Source organism: Poecilia latipinna, unplaced genomic scaffold, assembly GCF_001443285.1.
Source record: "Poecilia latipinna isolate Pla-1442-1.1 unplaced genomic scaffold, P_latipinna-1.0 Scaffold581, whole genome shotgun sequence".
Classification (NCBI taxonomy): domain Eukaryota; kingdom Metazoa; phylum Chordata; class Actinopteri; order Cyprinodontiformes; family Poeciliidae; genus Poecilia; species Poecilia latipinna.
Genome location: NW_015113197.1, coordinates 285,545 through 293,727, shown reverse-complemented (window position 1 = coordinate 293,727; position 8,183 = coordinate 285,545). Strand labels below are relative to the sequence as shown.

The window sequence follows — 8,183 nt, the reverse complement described above, 5'->3', positions numbered from 1 at the left end:
AGAGAAGAGGAGGCTGCATGGCCGCCCGGCGGAGTTAACCCGACCGACAAATCTAACGGCCACAGTCTGACTGAGGTACGTCAGCGTCGGTGAGAGTCACGTGACAGCAACTACAGTATGGCGGAGCGGGAGGAGACGGCTAACAGTGGGTAAGTTTCTGCTGTCAGTGCAGAATGTTCTAATTTGATTAACATATTTTTCCGAACCGCTCTGAAGGTTTCCGTGTGGTTCTGTTTTAAAGTTCTGCTTGTTGCGATAAAAAACGCAACAAGTTAAACCTGAAGAGTTCAGGTGAAGAGCTCCAGCTGGAGCCCCCAGGTGCCCCCCTCCGGCTGTCACTGACCTGTTTCTCATGGACCAGAACTCTAAGTTCTCCTCTGAAGGTTTACTTCATAGGTTGTTAGCCGCCGGGTCCGGTCCGGTCCATGCAATGCATTTGCCTGTTTTTGTTATTGTTATAAATATTTTAATAAACCAGAAGTGAATAACTACAAAAAATAAAAAAATAAATAAAATAAAATCAGTTATTTTTTGGTTAAAATACAAAGCATGAAATTGAAAATTTACATTTAGTTTGATGTTATTTTTGTATTTAAAACCAGGATAAATCGGCTCGTTCCCTTAGATTCTGTCAACATCCACACTACATGTGCGCTCCCTGTATGTTTACTTCTGACGTCACTGACCATAAATGGTAATGGTGTTATCGACAGGCATAATAATTTGCTTTAAACTCTTATCAGAGCTAATCAGAATTTTAGCAGTGTTCATTTTGCTATAGGTATATGTGGAGAAAAACTATCCAAAACAACCTGAGGTGCTTTGTCTGAAGAGAACAGGCTACATGTATGCAGGTGATTCTTATTTTTAGTTTAAACGTAACAAATAAAATAAAAAAACTAATAATAATCCAACGGCCAAAATTGTACATTTTGACTCATCTGACTCATCTGCTTTTAATCCTTTTGTTTCGTTTTGTTTCAGAGTAAAAAAAAAAGTCATTTTTTTCTATCAGTTGTTTCTGGTGAGCAAATCCAATCACCAGAACATGCACAGAAAAAAAACATAATCATTGGCAAATTAAAGAAGTGATAGCTGCTGATTTTTTTTGTTTTGTTTTTCATATTTCAGGCGATTAACTTAATGACTAATAACTGTCCTATATAACTTACATAAAAAGTGAATATTTCTGCCTTTGCTCCTTGCTCTTTCTGATTCCCAGAATTCTCTCCAGCATGCTAGATATGAACTTGTGGATCCAATCCTGTCAGATAGCGATGGACCCATTCTTGTCTTCTAGTTCTTGGAGTTCTTGGTCCCACATTTTCTGAGCAATGTTCTGATCTTTTAGCCACTTTGTCACGCCAGCCTTGTGACACAGGGAGTCATTTTGCTGGAAAGCCCCCAGTGTTGACTGTTGTTATTTGCTCTCGTTCAGACGTGATGTGGTGGGTGAGTGAGTGTGTCAGTCAGTCCTCTCTCACAGCAGAGCAAACTGGGACAGTAGTTGATTTTCTGACTTTTGCAGAGGTAGATAAGATCAGTGGATATGATTGTCATGTTAGTCATGTAAGTATTGCTGATCATAGATCTTCCAAAATTAAAACTTAAAAAGGTGGTGCAGATTTATGGACCAGCTGATTTATTGGTGCACCCCTTCTGATCTTTAAGAACTCATTTATAGTAGGAACCTGATCTTAACTCATGTTGTTCCCAGTGTTCCTGTACCTGCTCAGTGATCTCTCCCCTTCTCCACCTCTTCTCTCCAGGATTGTGAAGAGAGCGTTATCTGTGACTGGACTTCCCAGTCTGGCCAGCGGCATTTGGAGCTACGTGGATAATACCATAAGGTAATTCCTGGTCTCTGCAGCTGCCACAGGCTCCTTCCACAGGATATAGACCTGCACTGAAATTGGTGCAGGTCTATATTAATCATGCTTTTGGGTGTAGTGATGGGCTCAGACCTGAACCTTCAGAGCCACATGAAGACAGTTACGAAGTTGGCCTTCTATCACCTGAAGAACATTTCAAGAATTAGAGGACTAATGTAATGTCTCAGCGAGATCTAGAGAAACTCATCCATGTGTTTATCTTTAGCTAGCGTCTTCACTCGTCTGTCTAAAAAAATAAAAATCAACCCTCCACTGCAGCTGATCCAGAACGCTGCTGCTGGCGTTCTGACTAAAACCAGGAAGATGGAGCAGATCACCTAGTTCTAGAGTCCTTTCCCTGAGAGAATAGATTTTAAAATACTGTTGTTAGTTTATAAATCACTGAACGGCTTAGTACCACAATATACTAAAAATCTGCTGGTGTAGTATCAACCTTTCAGACCTCTCATATCTTCTGGTTCTGGTTCTGCTCTGCATCCTAAGAACTGAACATGGAGAAAAGGATCATTCAGATTCTCTGCACCACACATCTGGAACAAACTTCCAGAAAACTGAAACACTGAATTCCTTTAAATCAAGACCAAGACTCAATTTGTTTATAGCCGCCTTTGATTAATAACAACTGCAACATCATTCGTATTAGTCTGGATTCCAACTCTTCATTACTTCTCTTTATTTTGCCAATGCAATGCAATAGGTTTTCTGTTTGTTTGTGTTTTTATTGTGCAAAGCACTTTGAATTGACTTGAGCTATACTAGTAAACCTGACTTAACAAGCGAACTGGTGTTACACAGTGGTCATTAAAACCATTTTCATGGAAACATCCAATCATACAAAGTACAATAAACTGATGAGGATGTGAAACTGTCTTAAAGAGGAACAGGGCAGAACTTCATTTCCCTTCTCTGTAAGGTGTTTTTGCTTCACATCTTTGCATATTGTGACACAGGGAATTTCAAACTTGTGCCTCTTAGAAATCTGTTTTGTCCAGTCAGGTTGTTGATTCTCCTGCTGCATGAATTCAAGACTGAATGAAGATCTGCATCAGAAAAGCCTTTCACCCAGGCACCAACAGAACAACTTAATGTCATTTCACTAAAACTGATAAAAAGATGATATTAGGTAATACACACACAGTAAGTTTTCCTCTGTGTGTTTGCAGGTGGTACTGGATCCCTGACTGGCTGCCCTCATGGTGTCCCACCTCTCAGAGCCAGCTGATGGCTGCAGAGGACAGGATGCTGAGCTGTAAGGATCAGAGCCGTCTGTCTTTTCTTAACCAATCACTGCCCTGGGAACATGAACACATAAAAAGGATGGCACTTTCATTTTCTTTCTCTTCACTGAACTCCAGTGTTACGCCTGTGTGCCAGATATCTGTGCAGAGTTGATCCTTATGGACCTAAAGCTGATTAAAGACTGTTAATGTTAGAATCTGATCTTAAAAACAGATGGTGTATTTATACCTTCCTCTGATAAGATCTCTATCTGTAGCATCTGGGCCTGCCATGATCACAGATTTTACTGGACAATAAATCGTAAAAGAAATTATTGCGATAACTGATAACAATGTTGTTTTGAGACCATTTTCAAGTCATAATAATGCAAGATCACCCTTTTAAAGTCTAATAAACTTTGATTTTGTACAGAAAACTCCACACTACAACTGGACGACATTTTCAATATCCTAAATAAAACATGACACCAAAACCAAAAACAATAAATAAAAAGGAAGAAAAAACTCTACAGAACTGAAACATGAATAAAATGGATTAATAAAGTACAAGCAAAATTGCCTTTCAAAAGATATGAAATCACAATGGAATTGATCAAGCTGTATTTAACTTATCATGCAATGAATTGATTAATTGCTTATTGCAACAGGGTTGGGAGCATCATGTCGAATTACCCACCCACTCTACCAAGGGGTCTAGACCATTGTTGTTGGGCGTATTCTACGTTTGATCCTCTTATCATTTTTCCTTCTCTGTCTCATGGCTCCTTTTGTTCTTGTCAGGTATCAGATCTGCATTTACCAAGGAGTTTGTCCCCGTCTCCTGTGGCAACATGTTGTGGACGCTGGCTTTTTGCAGTGACGTTGTTAAGGATAAAACCCCCATAGTCCTGCTGCATGGGTTTGGAGGTGGCGTGGGTCTGTGGGCTCAGAACGTGGAAGCTCTCTCACAGGACCGGCCGGTTTATGCTCTGGACCTGCTGGGCTTTGGCCAGAGCACAAGGCCTGTCTTCTCCACTGACCCTCTGGAAGCAGAAGCTCAGTTTGTGGAGTCTATTGAACAGTGGAGGGCCAAAGTGGGTGTGGAGTCCATGATAATCCTGGGTCACAACCTGGGAGGATTCCTGGCTGTGTCTTATGCTATTAAATATCCAGCCAGGTAAGTTCAGATGGAATCTATTCTGTTATCTTCCTGAAGTGTTTTAGATTCTTAGCTAACCTTCTAAAAGGTTTCATACTCTTCCATGTTCTGTGATGATTCCATCCCAAATGATGATGTGCTTTACTGTATAAAACCAACACTGAACTGGAAGGAAAAACTTACCAATAAATCCAACCGAGAATCTGTAGTCAGACTTGAAAGCCATTCAGCTGTGCAAAATGCTTGGATGAACCTAGCCCCACCTAGACATAGCACCAATCTTTGCACAGAGCAGCCCTCTCCCAGTCCTCCCAGCTCCTTCAGACTAGCCAGCAGCAATCAACAAACACCTGGTGAATCTGTTCACCTGCCAAGCTCATTATATGAGCAACTTCTCAGAAACTTTGTTAAAGGGTTAATAGAGGAGCCATGTTGTGATGTCTTCCAGAGGGTGGAGTTTCAGAAAGATCAGGAGTTTTTAAAGAGACAGAGGCCCAATTTCCAAGCATTAAATTACAATGTCAATTTTTTTTAAGTTGTATTTGATATATATACCATTTTTGCATCAGCTGAAAGTAGCATAGTATTTTTATTGTGTCATAAAATTATACTATCTGGCTGGAAAATGCATAATACTGTCTCTTTAAAGCTGGTAGAGACACACCTCTGAATGCAGTGAACATGTTGGTGTGAAATATGCACCAAGCTTGTTTTCACTACATACACAGAACTATATTGACAGGTTGTTTGTTAGCATAATGTTGAATGTGTTAGCAGAATGCCACCTCTCTACTTGTTTGGATGGAGTTGGTGCCCTGAGTCCATGTTAAGCTGAACGTTTCCTCCCAATGCAGGGTGAAACACCTGGTACTGGTGGAGCCGTGGGGTTTTCCTGAGGTTCAGGAGACAGTGGAAGCAGACCGCCCCATTCCGGTGTGGATCAAAGCCCTCGGAGCAATGTTCAGTCCCTTCAACCCGCTAGCCGGCCTGAGGCTGGTTGGACCCCTCGGTAAGAGTCCTATGCACGATAAACTGGGGTTGCAACTCTGGCATTAACTGCAAAGGGAATGAAGAGATGAGGTTACAGCAGTGATGTTGTAGCTGAGGCTGATGGTGTCTCTGCAGGTCCTACTCTAGTTCAGACACTGAGACCCGACTTCAAGAAGAAGTTCTCCTCCATGTTCTCAGACAACACTGTGTCAGAGTACATCTACCACCTAAACGTCCAGTCTCCCAGGTCTGCCTCCTCCTGCTCCTCCCGTCTTTCCCTAACACCATCTACACCACCCCACATCACTTATCCAAACTTTTGAACGCCCACAGCGGAGAGACTGCTTTTAAGAGCATGACGGGTTCGTGCGGCTGGGCTAAGAGGCCCATGCTGCAGAGGTTAGACCAGCTGCATCCTGACATCCCCATCTCCATCATCTACGGCTCCCGCTCCAGCATAGACAGCACCTCAGCCGCCTCCATCAAAGAGATGAGAACAAACTCTCACGTGGAGATCATTGTGAGTTAATGCTCATTGTCCTCCAGTACTGTGGTGGCAGTATCATGATATAAGGAGTGTTAAAAGTGTACATTGTACCACAACACAGGAGCATTGCTGCAACACAGAACAGGATCAATGTGCAGCATTTCAACTTTGCAGTATCAATGACAGTTTATGTATACATTGAAATTTAATGTATTTCTTGTATGTAGGTTAGTTTTTTATATGTTTATTTTATTTTCTATTAACAATATTCACTTCACTGTTTCCAACTGAGCAACTTGGTCACTATATTTAGCATTTTTTTTAATGATCTCCCTTAGCTATTGGAACATTGACGGTGTGTTGTAAACTTATTACATGATTAAAATAATTTGTGTCAGCCAAAATCAGAATCTGTGATCAGCCAGAAAACTTCAATAAGTGCCCCCTGTTACACCAACTTCTGGAATCGTAGTTTTTTTTCGTGACTGCTTGCTGAGGTGCTGTATTTGGCTACCAGTCTTCCTCAACACGTTGCTTTGTGACCAGTCTCTCTCTCTCTCCTTCCTTCCTGTTCCTGCAGACCATGCGTGGAGCTGGACACTACGTCTTTGCCGACCAGCCCTATGATTTCAATAACAAAGTCTTGCAGGTGTGTGAAAAAGTGGACTGAGAACAGGGACAGTCTGGATGTGAATCTGTGGGGCAAAAGGAGAGCGTAACTCACTACCATCACGTTCTGATCTGCTGTGTTTTAGAGAGAAAAAAAGGAGCATGACTCAGATCTGAGGACATGATTATGATCATCAGACCAGTGATTCAGTGGTATTCTTAGAAACCCGAAAAAATCCAGCTGATGCCATTCATCTGATCGGTGCTATTTAGCAGCATTCCCAGTATGACCCAATAATCCCATTAGACCTGAACTGGGTGGCTCATTTGAATTACTTGTGAGCGCCACACTATACATTCTGGGTCGGAGAGCAGGAGGATGTGTTCCAAACATCCATCTGACTGGAGTGCACATACATCTTCACACTCATTCTTCTAAAGTCTTATAAGAATGGGAAAATTACTCCATTTTCTTTTATTTTTGTTCTAACCCAGCATTTATTCATAAATCCTGCCTGTGGATACATGTGGAATGTTGACTGGAGAAGTTACTTTCACTACAACATTGTTTTCATGCTCAGCTTTAGTTTGTTTCTGCCAAACTCACATGTTCACTCCAGCTCTGACTGATGTTTCTGTCAGAGCTGGAAACAGCAGCGGCCTCTTCTTCCTCCTCTGATCCAGAATTAAGCTGTGAGGATCTACTGGGAAGCTGGAGTTCCTGGAGCAAAGGTTTTCTATAATACAAAGATTCTCAAGTTAAGTTTAAATGTTTTAATCTGTTCAGAATGAACAGAATCAAGCTGATAAAACATTAGAAAAAGTGGAAAACTGTTGAATAACAATTTTTTGTTAGTAGAAGAACCACAGATATTTGGGTTTTTTTGGGGGGTGTTTTCTAAAAACGCATCTCCTTTATGTTTTTCTGAGTACTGTAAATATTGGATTTTTATGTTTGTAATGATCTATTTTAAAAAATGCAATGTACTTGTGTTCTTCTTGCTGTTTCATTGCAGCCTAATTAACATTAAAACGCAGTTTTCAGAGTGTTTGTATGAGCTGAACAACCTAGGATCTATCTCTATCTCTCACAGAGCTAATGTAGTCACAATTGGGAAATTATCTATTTTGTAATTTTCTTCATTTAGCCTAGTCCACAGATAGCCAGAAAACCTGGAAAACCCACATATTTCAATGCGTTCTGGCTTGTATCCACATGAAAACTGTTTTATGCAACTAAAAATAATTATGAAAACACCGACCAAAGTGGAGTTTTGAGAAAACTTAATATTTGTGTTTGCGTGTGTTCATGGATACTGGAGATGTCGGGTTTACAGTATGTCTACATACTTGCTTTCACATGATTCCCAATAGACGTCTTGTTTTATTAACTTTATATTCTAAGACACCATTTAAAAGTAGTTCAACCTCCATATGTCCACACAAATGAAATTAATGGCGCCATATTTAATTCCTAGTAGGAAGTCGTGGTTGATTTGAAGGATTGTGATTGGCTGAGACAGGTTTGAGCTTTGTGCTAGACTGCCCCCTATGGGTTTGGCATGTTTAAAACAATGCTTATGGGCGGATTTGTGCAGGTTTATGTGAATGGAAACTTATTTTTTAAAACGATGTGGCAGAAATATTTGTTTTTATAAAGACCCAGCTACATGCATTCTTATGGAAGCCCGTTTCTGCCACTCTTTTAACAAAATATCTCATTATAATGAGACAGTCTCTCAACAGACTTTTTTTAGACATTACTGCAAGGACTCTGCTGTTTTATTTTCTCTATTCAGTTTATATGAATAAATTGAATGCTTGACTCA

General features: G+C 40.6%; 1 protein-coding gene across 2 annotated transcripts; it reads left to right on the top strand.

Moving 5' to 3' along the window:
- The first annotated feature begins 16 nt into the window (after positions 1 to 16).
- Positions 17 to 8,183, top strand: abhd5a (abhydrolase domain containing 5, lysophosphatidic acid acyltransferase a). Of its 2 annotated transcripts, none has more exons than XM_015042223.1 (8): positions 17 to 149; positions 1,770 to 1,850; positions 3,056 to 3,141; positions 3,911 to 4,286; positions 5,123 to 5,277; positions 5,394 to 5,505; positions 5,592 to 5,778; positions 6,326 to 8,181. In XM_015042223.1, exons 1-8 carry the CDS (start codon positions 118 to 120, stop codon positions 6,413 to 6,415), a joined length of 1,119 nt encoding a protein of 372 aa, XP_014897709.1. In that variant the 5' UTR covers positions 17 to 117; the 3' UTR covers positions 6,416 to 8,181. The 2 variants fall into 2 exon arrangements, with proteins under 2 accessions (XP_014897709.1, XP_014897708.1); XM_015042222.1 differs by lacking the exon at positions 17 to 149 and adding an exon at positions 223 to 396 and having other exon boundaries at positions 6,326 to 8,183.

Coding starts and splice junctions, on each gene's coding strand:
- abhd5a (XM_015042222.1), top strand. CDS start 353: ATGGACCAGAACTCTAAGTTCTCCTCTGAAGGTTTACTTCATAG. Junction 397..1,769: donor TCTGAAGGTTTACTTCATAG/GTTGTTAGCCGC, acceptor TCTTCTCTCCAG/GATTGTGAAGAGAGCGTTAT. Junction 5,278..5,393: donor GAGGCTGGTTGGACCCCTCG/GTAAGAGTCCTA, acceptor GTGTCTCTGCAG/GTCCTACTCTAGTTCAGACA.